Source organism: Diadema antillarum, unplaced genomic scaffold (assembly GCF_040938485.1).
Source record: "Diadema antillarum isolate AM-2024a unplaced genomic scaffold, OU_Dant_1.0 scf00000202, whole genome shotgun sequence".
Lineage (NCBI taxonomy): Eukaryota > Metazoa > Echinodermata > Echinoidea > Diadematoida > Diadematidae > Diadema > Diadema antillarum.
In genome coordinates, this window is record NW_027271091.1 from 1,199,512 (window position 1) to 1,218,723 (window position 19,212).

A 19,212-nucleotide genomic window follows, 5' to 3' on the forward strand; every position below is an offset into this window, starting at 1 on the left:
AAAGGGCCCTAAGCCCCATCAATTCTGTTGCCACCTAGAGTCAGTCGCACAAGACATGTTTACGTGGAGGTCCAGCACACATCATACAAATAAAGGTGGCGCATGTTGTCGTGCCTCTCATTGGTTCAGATGGGCGACTGGTAAGGAAGGAGACTTACTTCTTGCATGTACTCCCAGGCGTAGATCACCCCCAGCTTGCCGAGCGCCAGCATCACCGGCACGTATGCATCAGGGCTGGCATCCGCTGCCATGTCGTAGAAACGCTTTGCGAGGTGAATGTCCTGTGATGGGAGCAGTGAATACATATGGGATTTAGGGATTGCATTCGGATGTGATTACGGCAAAACAATACCAACAGTACATTGTAAATGTAAAACAATTCAAACACACCAAAGGATTGAATGAAGTGATCATGATGGGTTTCCATTCCCTGGTAGAATGACAGTAATCCTCAGTAAAGTTGGTTAGTTTACTCTATTCATGGGGGGTGAAGTGTCTCAATGATGTTGTCCAGTCTGTATTTCACAAAATACACGATAAACCCTATACAGCGATACTTAGGACAAGAGGAAATCACTTTTAGGTGAGTCTGAGGTTTATTCTCTTTTCCCACTTGGCGCTGTGTGATCAATAATACAAGAAATTTTGACTGAATGCATGAATTCTACATTACTTATAATAGAGTAAACTGTACAATGTACACAGAAGAAGCAGCAGCTGTTCTATCTCCTATCATCTTTCATTTATTGGGGAGGGGGATATCATGAGACAAGATTGTATTATAATCTGTCTGCAACAAAACATGTCAATAACCAAAACCTTGTTGCTGGTATGTATTCTCCCTGACGCACTACGAAAACCAAAGCTCTTGAGACATTTGCAACATTTGATTACGCAAACCATGCATATATATGTAAGCAATGTTTTGTGGAACTGATTAACAGAGAGACGGCATCGTACCATTGTAGATAGATAAAGCACCGTTCGTTAAAGGTCCAGTTTACCTTTGGGAGCAGTCATTTTAAAAATTTTGGAAGCATCGCTTTTCATGCATATATGTAGGTCTGTTGTACCGTACCACAAAACACCCTCCTATATACAGTGTAAAAGTTTTGCAATAAAGCCCAAAAGGAGATGCCATTATTTTTCTCAATAAACCGTAGCGGTATACGGTTTAGTCTGGAAACATTTTCATATACCTATTGTTCACATTTTGTATGATTAACAATACTTAACATCAATTTTACTGATTCAAATTTTCACAGTGGTTGTTTCTATCCCTTACTCACATTTTAGAACTATTTTAAAGCACTAATGCTGGGGTTTTGTTTCATCTGCAAATGGTAAATTATGCCTTTAAACATGAAGATGGTGTCCACTAAAATGTGACTTTCAATTTCACCTTTCAAACTGTATCAAAAGAACAATTTGAAAACTCTTAAGACTTCAAGGAGGTCATCATGCCTTAACCCTTTGAGCACTTTGAGTGCAGACTGGCACAGAAAACCCCACGGCATTGTACACACTGTTCAAGGTACCCAGCACAGAAAGGATTGACCCACTGATTCTGAGATTAATGGTAATTCCTTGCAGACTTAACTCTGTATGTGCAATGTTCGCATGCCTGACTCAGTCGATGGCTTGCCAAGTTCGCATATTTTGCTCAAACGCACAACCTCACCAAAACCGATCGATAAACCGCCAAATTATTATTATTATTATCATTATTTATTCGGCAATTCAATATACAATACAAACTGACATAAAATACAAACAGAAAATTGTATTACATGATATAAAAATTGTGGTGATTCCAGGTGCATGCTGCTGGTTGCCAGGGGAGGAAAAGGCCACAGTATAATGAAAGTTTAACTCGCGATTCAATTCCTCACACAGAAAGGTTGCATTGCGTGGTGATCGAATAGTGCTGTTTAATTATAGTTTTTTTTTTCTTTTCTAAATAATCAAATTCAAATTATCTGTTGCGATTGTGTCTTCCAAAGTCAAGCCTCCCAGACCTGGACAATAGCATAGCTGCTGGCCATTTACAAGAAACATTCTCATAACTTTGTCATAAAATTTACATCACTGCAAAGTGTGCGATTTTCTCCATAACTTTTCTCACTGCATGGCTAGCATAAAAGCTTAAAAAAAAAAAGAGTTACATGGCTTTGAATGACAGACTGCTTTCTCAAAGCGTTCAGGTGTTGAGGCCTAAGAATAATATGGCACACAGAGTGTTTACACCATTGCACACATGTATGTAAGATGTAACACACCTGGTCGTGCATGCTTAACGGGGTGATTTTTTATATGTCTAACACTCTTACGTACCTCCCATCCATCACGTCTTGTTGCTCAAAAGCGTGACAACATACGCTATACAATTTGTAACCATAATAGCAGAGTCACTGGAATCAAACCTGCAACCACAGCGCATTAAATTCTCTCCCTTTGGAAGTGATTTCAGCCGGAATTCCACTACACAGCACAGAAATGCTAAATCACATTAATTTAAACCACATTAAACGCTCAACTTCCAATCAGGCACACCAGTTATACATGTACACCTGGGTAAGAGAGGAGCCTTAGGTGTGCATGATAAAGTGACTTGGCTTCTGATCTTCATGTCAAAGGCACAGCATACAATCATCAGACCATGTGTCTTCCTCTGTTATGACTTTCTTTGACCATGGTGGCAATTTCTCAAATACACTCAAGATAAATTCTGCTCAGAGAGGCTTTAATCTTTGCTGACAGGAAAAAAATAAAGGGGAAAAAAAACATGATTCGTTCTGCCTTCGATGTGTAACTCCCACTTTTGCAGCACATCAGGTTACATATGTGACAGTTCTTCAAGCACAACAGCCGCCTCCATTCGAAAGTAATTTGCAGAACGAAATGACCAAAAATACTGCCATGATCTCAACATGCTCTGAAGAGAAACATGTCTCCGAGTACACGGGATAGAAAGAGTGGAGAAGAAAAAAAACCCTGAAATCATGTCACTTAGCAGCAATTATGATTGACTTTGACAACCGCTTGTGAGATTATGTTGCCCATGATGGAATCTACGTAAAATTCCTCGAGCAAACGTCACTGGTGTAAAGAGAGACAGACCAACTCTCAACATCAAGAGGACACTTCTTTTGAAAGCTTGAAGCCATGCACATTTCTGACATCATCAATAAAGAAATAAAAGAATCTCTGCCATGAAATACTGCAAAAATATGAATTTCTGTTCACATCCAAAATTTCAACCTTTCATGAAAACCACAGGCCATGACACGAGTACATTCATGGGGTCAGAAACATCTTCTGAACGTTCAGGCCAACTGAAAGCAAAATGGCACTCCGTGTTCAAATCGATATAAATGGGGTGAAATCAAACAAGTAAATGTAAAGGGTTCATAAAAAATTAGGCATGAAACAAAATGTCATGAAATCTTGAAAGCTTTCACAAAGCCTGAGATTTATTCAATCAAATAAACAAGCTCCTTTGTGATAGTACACTTTCCAATGGTGTTAGTTTGCTGGTGTATTCCTGACAGGGTTAAGGCATCTGCTTCTCAGGAAGAGGTGCATATTTTGGTATGGACATTATTGTTCAACAGAGTTTGGAATGCAATTCCCTATTTTAAAGCAAAGGTTGTTTTCAGAAGCCTCTTTAAGTTGAGCCTCCATCAGCCTTTTAGCTCAGTACAGACAGAATACTGCCAAACGGGGTCTGATCAAATCAGTATTCTGAAACTACCTACAGGGGGTGGTTTCAGAGCCTCCTACAGCAGCCTTTGAGAGGTTCAGCTGCCGTATGAACTCTCTGGGGTCATGAGAGGCTCAGCTTCTTGCTGACCCGGAAGGTAATCCCTGCAGGTCATTGCCCACTAAGTAAACATGTGATTGACCTCAAGTGAATCATGGAGCTCCAGCAAACAAAGGTTACTTTTCGGCATGAATGTGGTATTCGAAAGAGCATGCCGTTCATTGGAAGGGGAACTTGGTTACCATGAGAACGGAGCCAGTCAGGGTAAGCTTAGGAAAAGTGTGAGAACATGACTTGAGCACTACAAACAGACAAGCAAAGATTTTTTGGAAAGGGTTTTGCAATGCTTTGAGGAAGCTACGAATTTTGGCCACAGTATAAACGGTTTGAGGAGGCTCCAAACTTTGGCCACAGTATAAACAGTGTGAGGAAGCTCCAAATTTTGGCCAAGAGTATAAACAGGGTATATGACTTGAACAGGTGCATAGGTGGCATTAGGCGATTTTTGTAGCCTCTGGGATCACGGGCAACAGAGACAGCATATTGGTGTCATCCTCCTCAGATAATGCATTCTTACTCTTACCACCACACACCCACGAAAAAAGAATCGAAAAAACATCTGAATATAAACCCGACAAAGTGACATTTGAGCTAATAATGGTGTGGCTCCTATCTAAGGATCTGTCACAGAGAAAGGGCATTCAAGTTCTGGCTGATCGACCTTCAGTCATATCCAATAAAATGTTTTTAATGAGCTTTTCACGATAGCCACACAGTTTCATAGATTGTTTTGGCACTAAACAAGTTATCCAGAGTCAAGGAAGTGTAAATGATGTCTGACTATTGCCACCTACTGCCTGTGATATGATGTGCCAAAAAATACATTACGATACCCAGAGGGATTGATGTAATGTGTGCCTAGGAGACAGTTCTGGTCACATGATTTTGTAGTGCTAGTCTCACTTCACTCCGCCACGATGAGAAATTTAATTCTGAAAGAGTATCCATCAGGATAAAGTCCTTACACAGAATGGTCAAGAGGGCCAGGGTACAATTAACTACTGCATTTTACAGTATTTTCGCGAATTAGGAGGTCTCAGACATTTTCGCAAGATGTTGCTTTCTTGTTACGACGCTATCATAAATGCATCGTTATCCAAGCGTTTGGCAACATTTCCGCATGCTGTTAAATTTGCGATCCAACTGTGATTCGTGAAAATAACAGCTTGTACAGTATTGAAGAACAATAATATACAAGGGTACAATAAAGTACATACTATGTACTTTGATATCAATTATGTAAAAAAGAAATAACAACTTCATATTGATGAATACACTTTGATATTGCAAGACAAGGCTGACTTGAGGTGATACAGTAATTGCGATCTCGGACCACCGCTTTTCTCTTTCAAGGACAAGGTCATCTTCTTTTCTTTTCTTTTTCAAAAGGGAGATATCATGGTGGTCAAGTTATTGTTGCATATGACAGGTTTAGATCAATACTGGGCATCTTGACAATTAAAGATAGTAGCATTGATATTACTGCTATTTATAATATGATGTTTAAAGCAAATCCTAATCAACTGTTTGGATGAGAGCATATATATACACGTGACCAGGCATTTATTTTGCCTGCCACATAATTTTGCTTGTGACTGGTCATTAGCACTTTCGCGCTGTGATGGTCACCAGGGGAGATTTCATTGTTTTATTCACTTGTGAGAATGGCTGCCTCAAATTTAAAAGGTCTGTCTTTAAATCTTTCCCACAACAAGGATTTGCTTCATTATTTCATGGAAATAATATTTCACATCAGTTTGTTTGGGCACGAGTATTAATCACTCACACTCGGTACCTTCAAAGCGGTCCAAATGCCCTCGGCTAACGCATCGTGCCCATTAGACTGTTCCAAAGGTACCTTGTGTGGTTAAATCTTACTATCAATGCTCAAACAAATGTGCATCATTTGTGTAATACAAACCACCTTTCTCTCGATAGATATTCCCTTAAGTCCATGATAAGTTCTTGTTAATGCTTGATGACTGAATTTTCAGGTCGATAACTCTGTAAACTACCAGTGACATTAACAATCATCTTGATAATCTTGCTGCTGCAAACACTGAAAGCTTTAATATGGAATTGACTGTTAGTTATAGCCACTGTTTACCACTGAGAGCAGTGATTAAAAAAAAAAATGTTTGAATTATCGCATTTGATGCTTACTTGTAGTTCAGTTGTATCACAAAACATCCTATCATATTGAGATTTGGCAGTAAAGCCGCAAATATAACAGATATCACTAATTTCATAATTAAACCACAACTGCACATGGTTTATTCTAGAAATGACTTTAATTAAGCCATTGTTCACATTTTGCATATTTAATAATACTTGTAACATTGATTATACTGATTAATGCTTTTACATTGGCTGTTTCTATCCCTAACTCACATTCTATAACTATTTTGAAGCACTAAAGATTTTTTTTTTCCATCTGCAAACGATAAATAGTGGCTTTAGGGACTTGTACAGCATGTAATCTCACCCATCCATTAAAAGGGACATATTTACTGCTGATGTTATCATTATTCAGATAAGCATCAAAGCTCTCTTCTTTTGAAGTTTAGTTTAGTTTAGTTTATTCTTTATCAAAAATCACACCCGTCACACGGACGGCCGGCCTAAAAAGGCCTATGAGTGATACATATGTACATCAAACATTATAAGTAATACAAAATATATAAATGTATCATGTAAGACATACAGACAATGAAAAATGATTTAACATAACAAAAGAGAGAATATGGTGGGCTAAATAATACATAAAAGAGAAATTCAGTTGTGGGAATATAATAAATTATTACGGCTCTTCTTTTGAATGTCCAAGTACTGTATGAAATGCCCTTCAAAAATGTTGTGATAGGGTGCGAATACGTTCCTTAAAAAAAGAATAGAGTGTGCAAACTTTATGAGAGTACATTCCTTAAGACACAGACAGACAGACAGACAGACTGTTCCTCACTGTGTCACAGATGCCTGTGACAAAAACGATCTAGATAGAACCCTTCCTACTAATCCCCTGTGAGCGATAAAGTACATGGACATAAGTGGGTGATCCGGTGCATCAATTTGGTTTGTGCCCGGAGGTACATGTATGGATTTGCCTGAACGTGGCAAATGATGTATGTGTTTTTGCGGAGATGGGAGTGGCTATAACAAGACTGATTCTGGAAGGCGGAGAAGGAGGGGATTTAACCGTCCTCCATTTGCCTTAAGATACTGACATCCTCATCATCAATTTGAGATGGCAAGGGGTATCGGAGGGAATAATTGCTATTTGGTCACAAAGGCATTTGTGCACCTTGTAGCAGTAATGGCAATACATCACAGCTCACAAGACAAGGATTTCAATATTTCCGAAAAAAAAAAATCAAAGTTAAAATCCTACTGTAATCTTGTTTCTTCATATAATGGTCTACTTTCATATGAAAAGAGAGCGAAAAACACTGCGAGACATTGTTTTCTCAACACAAATATCTGGCATGATGGATGATGGGAGGATAAAGAATGGATGGGAGATCGCTATAATTCTCTCCCCTTCCTTTTGAATTTGTCATCAACATCCATCTAACACTTCATGCACCCACAGTACACTGATCATCACAGTACACTGATCATCACAGTTTTCAGACTCTAGGTGCTGATAGTCAATCTAGATTCAAGTGATGCTCATACTACCCCTTTAGAAAGCTTTTTGAAACGGCTGAACAGTTTTCTGGAAATTTTCCATGAAAAATTGTTTCGACTCTTTAATAGACACCAGCCTTGAAGCAGAGATCATACCCCAGAGAATAATTTCCGTTCTAGAAAGTAAATAGCTATTTCAGTTGATGGACATGCGTTTTGAACATAATGGCATTCTCTACAGCAGTCACATCCAAAATCTATTGCAAATTTTTTTGTGATACCAGGAAAATTATTCCCTGTACCCACAGTCATTGTTGTCAACTTTTTTCTTTTCAATCAACATTTGGGAATTAGCCAAACTGTAAACAAGAACAACAAAACGGATTTAAGCAAAGTCAATGCACTACCAAAAAAAAAAAAAAGTACTGCATATCAATTTGCATCCACATCAGCTGAAACAGGGTCTCTCGATCATCTTGGTTGTAAATGAAAGCCATAAGTCTCTCATAGAGTAATTTGTAAATTGACTGATGAAAGAAAAGGCTACAATATCATCTTTCCTGAATCTACAATAAAGTCACAATCATGACTTACTCTGTGAGACTTTTATATCTTTGGTTGATATGAAACAATCAGAAATGGAAAGACCATGTCATGCCCATGGCTGGTCAGAAATATGGAGTACAATGCCATGAATGCCCTGCTAACTTGATAAATTAGGCCCTGTACATGTAGAGGTGCCCATATGGTGCTTTGTTACCCAAATTTTACTGACATCAAACCAGGTAGAAGCACTGACAGTACGTGTCAGTACACTCACAGGAATCTACTTTATTGCTAGGATTTATTCTTCTTTAAAAATGAGAGAAACCAGAACAATCATGTAAAATTATTTTTGATATAACAGTAATAAACTCTACCTCAAGCAGCAGGAGGTTTGATACATGTTTTTCCTCTCCATCAGTGTTAAGACTTTTTTTTTCCGAACAGTAATTATTTTGATGTTATGTACCTGAATCTCACGACATGATTGTTTGTAAAGCGCATACAGAATTAGTTTGTAATTGTGTGAGCAGAAATCACAATTATTATCATTTATCATTATTCATGAACCCCAACCTTCACAAGACATCTTGTGTCTATATCATGATGCCCTGTTGTAAGGTGCAGATCAATTAACCCATTGAGGACGAGTCCCGAGTATACTCGGGCCAGTGTCTTTGGGAAATGTGTGTTGTAGCAAAATCAGCCCGTCCTCAATGGGTTAAAGGTGTGGTTCCATACCGGCAGTCAAGGTGGCTTTTGTAAACTGATCAAGCAGAATGGCCAGGCTTTCATCAAAATTGGAGCCAAGGTGAGAAAAAATGTGTAAACCTACATTATTTATTTTTTTTATGAAACAGTTAGAGGGACGGTATAGTTTTGGTCGGGCTTCAGGTTTCCAACTTTTTGCGAGATGTGATGAACCTCTGATGAAATATGAAAGGGCATAGAAATTTGATGAAAAATTGGTTTTGAAATGGCTGAGATATCCAAAAACACAGAGGTCCTAATAAAAGGTGAGAACCACCTTTTATGAAGACCACTTTGTTTTTCCTTGTTTTTGGATATCTCACACATTTCAAAACCAATTTTCATCCAATATTTCGGATTCCTCTTAGAATTGAATGCTCATTAATATTTTCATAAGTGGTTTCTACTTATCTTGCAAAACATCAAAATCTGAATCCCCCATCTCAACCAAAACTATACTATCCCTTTAACATCAGGAGAAAAAAAAAAAACCTGTGAAAAATATGAGGTGATGATGTCTCAGTCTCACAAGTCTACCACTGACTTTACTTTACACACACAAATCTTTTCCTTTTATATATGGAAGAAAAATAATTCATCCATCTGTTACACTAAACTTTTATTACATTGCAATAGAACAGCAATGATGAGTCTGTAGAGGATACAAGAAGGACTAGTTACCAAATCATCACCAAACAACAAGATTTTTATGATATTCACGTTCACACCAACAGCAGAGCTAGAGCTCAAGATATCATCACTTCAGGTAATTTGTGTGCGGAGGGTAGCCATCCATATCGCTACACAGTGAAAACAATTCTAATACATTCATACGTCTCGCAATTTCCATATTCCAAGCCTCAGTTCCTTGAATTTTCAACCATTCTCGTCATCTGATTTCACACCAATTCTCTAGAGTCACATTTGAAGACGGTGTTGAATTACATTTAATATTTCATTAAAGAAGGTCTTCTTTTATACCCATCTTCAAGCCTGTAGAGACTGACCGGCTGCCTATTTAACAGAACACTCAGGGGGCCTCTACTCTTGGAAGATTGAGATCAACACCGCAATCAATCAGCGTTAGTTGATCAATTAGCCATTCTAGACAATACGAGACTTCACACACGCACAGCACCAATATCAATTCTTTAGATTCATTCAAAAGGCCTTGGAAACAAAATGCTAGTACACGTCTGATTTTCCAGGGAACAAAAGGGCTTCCATTTCCAAGGATGCCACTCAAACCAGAGCAGCCATCATTTATTAATATGGATTTTGAGACTTCAAATACGTGTCACTTATCTTGATTCTAGAACTTCTTGCAATAGGCACAGAGATGCAATGATCATACAAAATGTACATCTTCTTCCCAGAGCATTAAAGAGCATGTAGATTTTGGTTTTTGTCTTGTTTGTTTGTTTGTTTGGGTTGGTTTTTCTTGAGAGGGTGCATCTTTAATTCTGAGCAATTGTCATTTCGACTTGAATATTTGATAATATGACATTTACAAACCCTCCAAAGTCATTCAACAAGTCAAGAGACAATATGTTTCACTAGGATCATTCTCACTTGACAAAAATAAAAGGTGTGACTTAAAAACTTGTAATGTTTCACACTGCATGTTCTTACTCTTCCAAAAACTTGGTGTGATCTCAAGGGAAAAAGGATATGGTCTTCTTTATTCAGGGTAGCCTCTTCAGTGTTGCCACTGTTCTACCACAGGGTCCTGCCATTATTATTACCCTAGCGTTGCCAGGTACCCATTTATACACCTGGGTTGAGAGGGACATTGTGGGGAAAAACAACTTGTCCAAGGACGTGAGCACTGCGTGGCAATCAAACTCGGGTCCTCTGTTTGGGAGTCCGGAGTCGTATCCACTATGCCACAGCACCCTCACAGAAAGATCATGAAGTTCCTGGAAGTACTGCATATATACCCCGTTCAGTCATTCATCCATTCCCAACATGCTACTTGGATGGTGTTTTATCCATTAATGTACAGCTGTACTATAAGCTGCTCATATGTTTGGTTGTCATGCACTAGCAGGAAAAGCAAAGTCACCTCAGTATATTTCTGCCATGTTTGTTGTTCTCATGACATATCAAACACATTAGGAAGTGAGCACAAAGTTAGAAAAACTGCGCTCCGACATGTGATTGCTCCTAGCAAAAATTCAAGTGGAATTTGGTACAGTTGATTGCCAACTTCATGGCAACTTTGTGATACTTCCAATATCACAAATTTTTCAATCACAATGAGAATGGTCCTAATGCCTGCTTTCCAGAGCATACACGTAGAAGGACTTTAAGTTTTGAAGGCTGAATCTACTTACAACCATGAAGATCCCTTATCACTTTCAATTTCAAGATTTCATGTACATCACACTCTCGCTAAATCTCAAATTAGTTCAGTATCCTTAGTAATACACTTATATTCGGTTTCCAAGGCATATGGCGACCTTTTATCTTATTATTTTTATCAATTCTTTTAACTGTCTCTCATCCAGTGATTAATTGTCCACAGTCATTTACAGCTGTACATGACTCCAAACACGTGGCATTGATATCAATTTTTAACGGTGCCATGTATGGCTCCAGACAACAAAATGTCTCGCTAAACCTAACAAGAAATGGGGGACAATTCGAACACACAATAATTCAATACAACCACAGGCTCAGAGCAGCCAGGCTCATTATGAATAATTCATAAATCGAGACAGGATAAATGACAATAGGCACTCTGAAATAAACCATGAAAATGAATGTCGTCTGCTTAACGTCCTCTTGTGATTCTATCACCATGCGCAGAAAGATGGGATTCTGGGGATCACCTGCCGAGCTTTCTCTATCGCTGGCAAAAAGTTCATGAATGTATCTATACTGCTTGATTGTCACTCGGCACAATATTTCACCTGATCAGATGGGTGAAATGTTCGATAATGGCCCTGTCCAGCTCTTGCAGAGTACAAACTAGGTTTGAGTTGTCAGCAGCACAAATAGCATATTTCAGAAAAGCTCTAGTGACCTTTACCTGATGACCAGCATCCTTTTGTACCACATTCACACAGAAAAAAAAATCCCATAACGTCTCGACACTCCATTCATCACTTCAAGATTAGTTGTAAATCGTTCACAGTCTTCATAAATTACTACCTCAACCAATATTTGAATACTAAGACAAAATAGTACTTACTTTTTGTTGACAGCACGAAAACTTTAACCCACTCTACTCTAAAAGTTGCCACAGCTAAATAAAGAATAAAAGCTGTAAAACTAGAGGGCAATCCAACAACTGTGTGTAGATGACTTGGATGTCTCTTGTCTATCAGGCAATCACTGTATCTCCCATATAAGTACATGACTCTTCGATATACTTCTAACTGATGAAGTTCATTGACCTTGAATACTGTCCCCTGAGTGATCCTTAACTTTCTTAAAACAAAGGAAATGGCTTCCCGTCTGCTTCTCGGCTCTGATAACATGTAACATCATCATTTGACTGACCTAGTGCAAGTTATGAGCAGAAAATTACACAGTTAGCAGTATTTTAGGGACCTTTGACCTTTGACCTTTGATTTTCACCACTGTTATTTCAGGGAACTACTTTTTGTCAATTTCTGTGTTCCTTTTGAGATGATGATACCATTGGACAAAAATAGAAGGTGTGGTTAGAAAATCAAATTTAAATCACCTCAAGGAGTCAATGATATATTCACTTCTACACTCTACACCAAAGTAACTATACCACAAAACATTTCTAGCAAATGTTAAAGTAGAATGGCCTCTGACCTTTCATGGATATCATCTTATGGAATTTACTCTATTTAATTCTATCCTTCCTACCCCATATCATGCATTACTGGACTTTCCTATTAGAGATGTTAAAGCTGTCAATCAAAATAATCATCACCTAATTTGGTGACCTTTGACCTTTGATTTTGAGAGATTTTGCCCAGCACCCATCAGTGTGTCTACACCTTGTGTAACAAACCTAGAAAAAGCAATAAAAAAACCCACAGGACAGATTTTGTGAAATCAATCCGATAATAAGATCTGGTTGGGACTGACAGACAATCCACGGAGACATAATGCCTCTGGCACCCTGTGGGGGTAGAGACCTAAATGATTTGATACAAAGAACAATTCATCCGCTTTAAATCAGAGTCAAACAGTCCTTGAACATTTGTATTGATATCAGTGGGAAGAAGTTTGATGCGATATGACAGAATAAGGTTAGCTTTGTTGCATTTTAGTGACTGAGAGAAACATCACTGTTCCATGACGATAATGTAAATTTCACTCTCTATACACTTACTTACTTTTCACATTTTGATAGCAGATAACTCCAACTCTATCGCTTTCAGCAGGAGATTTCTTGCTTTGAAGGCCATTTTTTCATAAAATCTCCTGCCCTCCCACTGAGTTTGAATTTCCCCCACTCTAGCTATGTGTCTTCCGCTTGAGATGTATTTTTTCACGCCTAGAATTTAGCTTTCTCCCACTGCATTTTAATCTTGTCATATATGTTTTCAAAATAAGGCTAAGATTGCACGAGAGAGCATTTATAACCCTAGAGATTTTAGGGCCTGCGTAAGGGCCCTGGACTGCGGAAACAAGGGGCACTACGCTTTGTGCCCTTGATGCCCTTGATGTGTGCTACTGCATATGCATATGATATTGTGTATGTGATCAGAGTCTCCAATTTGCTGGAGGTTCCAGACAGGAGAACCTCCTGTTTAAGAGATGCGTGTGGTTGGAGTTTCCGTGATTGTGATGAAACTTTCATTGTTCTGTTTCTGTGATTTTATGACTATTATCAAAATTGAAGTCTACTTTAAACATGGGCCCGAATTCACAAAAGTGGTACAATCTCTGTCCATGGTTAAAACCATGGAAACCACGGACAAAGACCGTAGTTTTGAATGAGGTGCCACGTGTTGCAAGGCCTATTTTGTTACAAAATGAACATTTCATTCATGAAATTTTCATTTCATTAAGATATGTTGACATTTCATAGACAAAATGGTGATTTTTGTCGATGAAATGACTGCACCACCTTCGTGAATTCGGGCCATGGAGTGGAGTTTCAAGATATGACCAAACAGGTGTGGGCCCAAAGTCACAGAGAGTAACATTGATTGGACAACTAGAGTGGAAAGCATATCGTCGCTGGGGTGACAAGACCTTGTATCTGCAATTTTGGTGAAAATGACTTTTTTTAATTAATGGTCAAATAATGGGATAAGTGATGTCCTGTCCAAATCCAAAGTGCCTTACTTAAAAAATGAAGCCACCACAGCTTGTCAAAGGAAAGGCTTTCCCATTCGCTATAATGCTTTGGCCGCCTTGTTTTTTGGCTCTCCTGAACATTTAACATTTTGCAGATACGAGGTCTTGTCGCCCCAGCGCCGATATGGCTTTGGTAAGGAGGGGTATTTTGATACCTGGCAATGTTGAAGGACACAGAGTGAGGGAGGCTTCTTGAAGAGAATATTGAACAGGCTACAAGGGTTAAAATTAGAACTCCTGAATGGGAAAGCCTGATGTTCACTATTATCTCTTCATTTTGATGTTGACATGGATGCACTTATATTTTGAAAAGTTAATTTGAAAAAAAAAAATAATAAAAAGCTAATTGTTTCATATGTCAAGCAACCTTTTCTACAATATTTCAATTTCAATTTCAATTTCAATTTATTTTCATATTTCTCGATGAAAAATTACATCAAATATAACAAAATTAAATGAAATACATGACATACATAGAATATTGCAAATATGTAAAACATAATAGTGGTCGATCTGTTCAGTTTGGAATCTGTGAATGAATGCTAAAGAAATATGAAGGAACCTACTTAAAAGCGAGCTTGTTGAGCGTAGGTCCCGGTTAAAAACGAGTTTAAGATTGAGAAGGGGAGCACGGGTACAACAATGACCGGAACATAAGAGAAAAACAAAATAAAAAAGTACAAATATACTGTTATATAGCAAATTCTTCTCTAGTGCAGGTTAGGGATCGGAAAAGCCACATGCTGTATATAGGCGGATGAACCATTGTCGTTCTGGCAATACAATATGACTTAATATAGTTATAACAAGGAAAAGTAGAAATTACGCGGTGCGTAATATATGTCCCCGCCGGAAGTAGCATTTTGTAACAAAATGTGCAATATAGGTAAAAAATCAAGGTCAAAGGTCAAAGAAGTCAAAGGTCAAAATTCTGTGTAGAAGTTTTGAAGCCCTCACCTAGTGCCATCACATAAAGCAAATGGAATCGAAATTGGGTTAGAAATGGCGAAGGAGTAGCATTTTGTAGCCAATGTACAATATAGGTAAAAAATCAAGGTCAAAGGTCAAAGAAGACAAAGGTCAAAATTCTGTGTACAAGTTTTGAAGCCCTCACCTAGTGTTATCACATAAAGCAAACGGAATCGAAATCGGGTTAGAAATGGCGAAGGAGTAGCATTTTGTAGCAAAATGCACAATATAGGTCAAAAATCAAGGTCAAAGGTCAAAGAAGTCAAAGGTCACAATTCTGTGTAGAAGTTTTGAAGCCCTCAACTAGTGCCATCATATAAAGCAAACGGAATCGAAATCGGGTTAGAAATGGCGAAGGAGTAGCATTTTGTAGCAAAATGTACAATATAGGTCAAAGGTCAAGGTCAAAGGTCACAACTGAAATTCTGTGTAGAAGTTTTAAAGCTCCCATGTAGTGCTACCATATAAAGCAAAGAGAATCAAAATTGGCTCATAAATGACAGAGAAGTAGCAAATTGAACATTTTGATCACACACGGACGCACACACGGACCGACGCACGGACGGACGGACGGACGGACACACGGACGCACAGACACACACACGTACGGAGCCCGTTTCATAGTCCCCTGCTCGAACTCGTTCGGCGGGGACAATAACAATGATACCGTTCAGACAGTATTAGAAATGTGTACATTGCGTGTATTAAGAAGGGAACACATGCACCTGCAAATCCATTAAAAAAAGACATCGAACAACCAGTTGCAGTGCAGTGAGAATGTGAAATACCAGCTGTTTCCTCGTCCCAGCTATCCTTAAAGAAGGAGAAATATACATAAACACAGTGATAGAATTTAAGGGCGCAAACAGCTGGGCTCTTAGAGTCTGGTTTAACATGACAACAACCCTGGAGTACAGTATATATTTAGTCCTATATATCCATATAAAAATAATCAAATACACATATCATCAGAAAAGATGCTTCATTTCTGTTTTTTATATCATGTGATCATACCTGCTTTTTGTCGCATATGGTAATAGAAGAAATTTCATATAAAAGGGAAAATATGACCTCAGCTGCATGATTTCTCCTACTCTAAACAATACAATGGAAAGATTTTTTTTTTCGTACTCAATAGGTCCGTTTGATAGAATACAACAGGTAGAATAGAGCACCTGAAATTTCCCAAGAAAAATTCCATTAGTTTGTTATCCCCAAACTGCCCCTAGAGCATTGAAAATAAAGTGCACTGATGAATTCACATCCACTCCACTCAATTCAAGTGCAAGACACAGAGGAAAGACTACCATGGAACAATACGTACTTCATTTCAGATAAAGATAATACAGGGGAGATTTAAAGGGATAGTATAGTTTTGGTGGAGATGGGAGATACAGATTTTAACTATGTGGGAGATGATTACAAACCACTCAAATGAATTATTACAGAGCATACAATTGTAAGAGGAATTCCAAAGTTTATTTGATGGAAATCAGTTTTGAAAAGGCTGGAGGTATCCAGAAACTAGTAAAAACAAAGTGGTCCTAATTAAAGGTGGAGGACTCTATTAGAACCTCTTTTGTTTTTCAATATCTTAGTAATTTCAAACCAATTTCTGTCAAACAAACTGTCATATTTCATAAGAGGTTTCTCGTTATCTCACAAAAAAAAAAAGTTGGAAACCTGAAGCCCCACTTCAACCAAAACTATTCCATCCCTTTAATATGACATTTTTGCATTCTTGGGAGATGCCGCTTCAAGCCGGCAATTGCACAAAATTCTGAATTCAAAAGGACTCGTTTAGAACACACAGAATACATTAACATGTGACTGGCATGTATTTCGCAAGATACCGCACCAGTTGGTGTTTGCGTTTCCGTGGCCTATAAATCAGCTGACGCCAGGTCCAGTGGGTGTGAGATGAGTTGGTGAGCCCTAGGTCTGCAGTGATTTACACCCTTATTCACATTCTCAGACTGGCTACTTGTTAAAGGCGGAAGTCCTCTGAAACCAGTTGGTTTGTTTTCCATTATTCCTCACAGCTGAACATTTTTAAATTGGAACAGCACCAAAAAAATCAATCATCCTTCACTTTGACAAGCACTGAACTATTCCTCTTCAATATCCCCCCCCCCCCCATGAACTGAAATTAATGATCAAGAATAGTGGATCAAAAAAAAAAGGTTTACATCAATGCCCAGAGACTTTTGGCCTCACACACACACACATACACACACAAAAACCAATGATGTTGAGAATGTTGAAAATCTCGCCCCCTAACAGAAGCACTGTGGTTGGAGATGAAGGTAAGGATCCATTGCTGACAGGGTCCAGACGTTCCTTCATGTACATAACAACTCTTTGGGAAATCATCACTACCTTGGAGCAAATGGGCTCCATTTCACAGCAGGTGCCGGCATATCTGTGTGGTTGTGCATGGCAGCTGTTGGATGTGAATGTGGTACTTTTTAGGAGGCCATCTCGAGAAGAAGACACAGCAATGGATGACGTAGAAGAAGAAGAAAAAGGAAAAGAAAAAAAAAAGATGGAGCAGAAGGAGTAGAAGAAAAAGAAAAACAAGGAGATGAAGATAAAGTAGAAGTAGAAGTAGAAGGAGGAGGGGAAGATGGAAAAGGAGAAGTGGAAGAAGAAGATAATGAAGAAAGAGGAGGAGGAGGAGGGGGAGAAAGAAGGATGGGGAGGGGGAGGAAGAGGAGGAGGAGAGGAGGAAGATGATGAAAAAGAAGATGGCAGAAAAAAGAAAAAAACAAGCTGACTGGAAAGGAGAAAAAAAAGAGAAAAAAGAAGAAAAGCAGGTGTGTCACGGAGGGCACAGGAGGTATCTGCTTGACTGGAATGTGCTTTGCTGAGGATTGAGTGGTCAGGCCACAAACCATTCCAATACAAACCTCCCACACCCATCCAATTACCCTAACGGGGAACACAGATTCAGAAAGACACGCTGGCCAAGAAATGCAAGCCATATGAATAAACATGGTTTGACTGCAGAGTAGAGCCTCAGATTACGTGATTTCCGAATCACTAGGACAAACGGAAATGTATGAGAGTGTGCTCAAACACAAGACACACTTCTCCCGAGTTGTTTTTTCACACTACAGCAGTCACAAAACAAAGAAAACATCGTCATTTCTTATTCAAATTGGCAAAATGATATTGACACCTAATACTAAGTCTACCACGTATGAAAACTACCTTGTTTCCATTTCCTTTGAACATCTACATAAAGCACAACCGAAAATTCATGTAGCTGCTAAAAATCTTCAGAGAGTAAACCTTTACAAGAATTACTGTGCAACATCTACATAAGAACTGCAATCCAATATTCTCACTGAATAAAACACACATCGTATCTCACTGCCCTTAATGCATGGATTATCGGGATCATGCCATGACATTTCTCCAACAAGTGGAATGTGGAATGCAATTACACAGTCGATATGTGATGTAAAATGATAAGTAGAGGATACGCCCTTCAACGCATTTCATGGTCACGAAGCGACTATCGCGTAACCACTCTGCGTAACTCGCACTCTGCCATGTTTACTCTTGTACATTGTGTCTTATCCTATCACAGATATTTCCACACTATTCTGAGTGTGTGTGTTTTCTCTCCACATCACAGTAAACATCAAGAGTGAGTGACGTATCAGAAGACGATGGTCCTGACCTATTCAAAATATGTATGCCACAAAGTTGTCGTACTATTAAGACACTCTACCGAGAATATATATGAGGTAGTGAATCTACAAGGAATTTTGATCTACAGAGGGCAGCACACCACTTATGTCACTTTTTCAACATTTTGAAAGGATCCTCTGACACTGCATCTTTCCAGTCACATAGGAAAGCTTCATTCATTATATCATACATAGCAAGCCCCCCAAAATGACAACAATCAAATAATAAAAATAGACAACAGAACAAAGATACTCCTTGTTAATTAAGTTAATAATATTAACAAATACAAAATCATTGAAAGTTTATCAAAAAAAAAACCTGTCATTTTATTCAATTTTCTGTGCATGCCATCTCTACTCTCTCAGTCATTCTTTTTTGTTTGTTTTTTTAACTGTTATTGATCAAGTCAGTCAATCAGGCATCAAACAGTTATTTCTATCGTTTTTAACATAAACAGTAAATATTTCATAACATCAATGGCAACTCATCAAAGAGAACAATGTGGGAAC

The 19,212-nt window shown here is 38.4% G+C and overlaps 1 protein-coding gene across 1 annotated transcript in view; it reads right to left on the reverse strand.

Moving 5' to 3' along the window:
• Positions 1–19,212, reverse strand: part of LOC139723915 (protein sel-1 homolog 1-like) — a 79,957-nt gene that overhangs the window by 33,289 nt on the left and 27,456 nt on the right. The window contains exon 17 of the mRNA XM_071635120.1: positions 159–281. Within this exon, the coding sequence (XP_071491221.1) occupies positions 159–281 (123 nt within the window). The remainder of the gene's footprint in view (positions 1–158; positions 282–19,212) is intronic.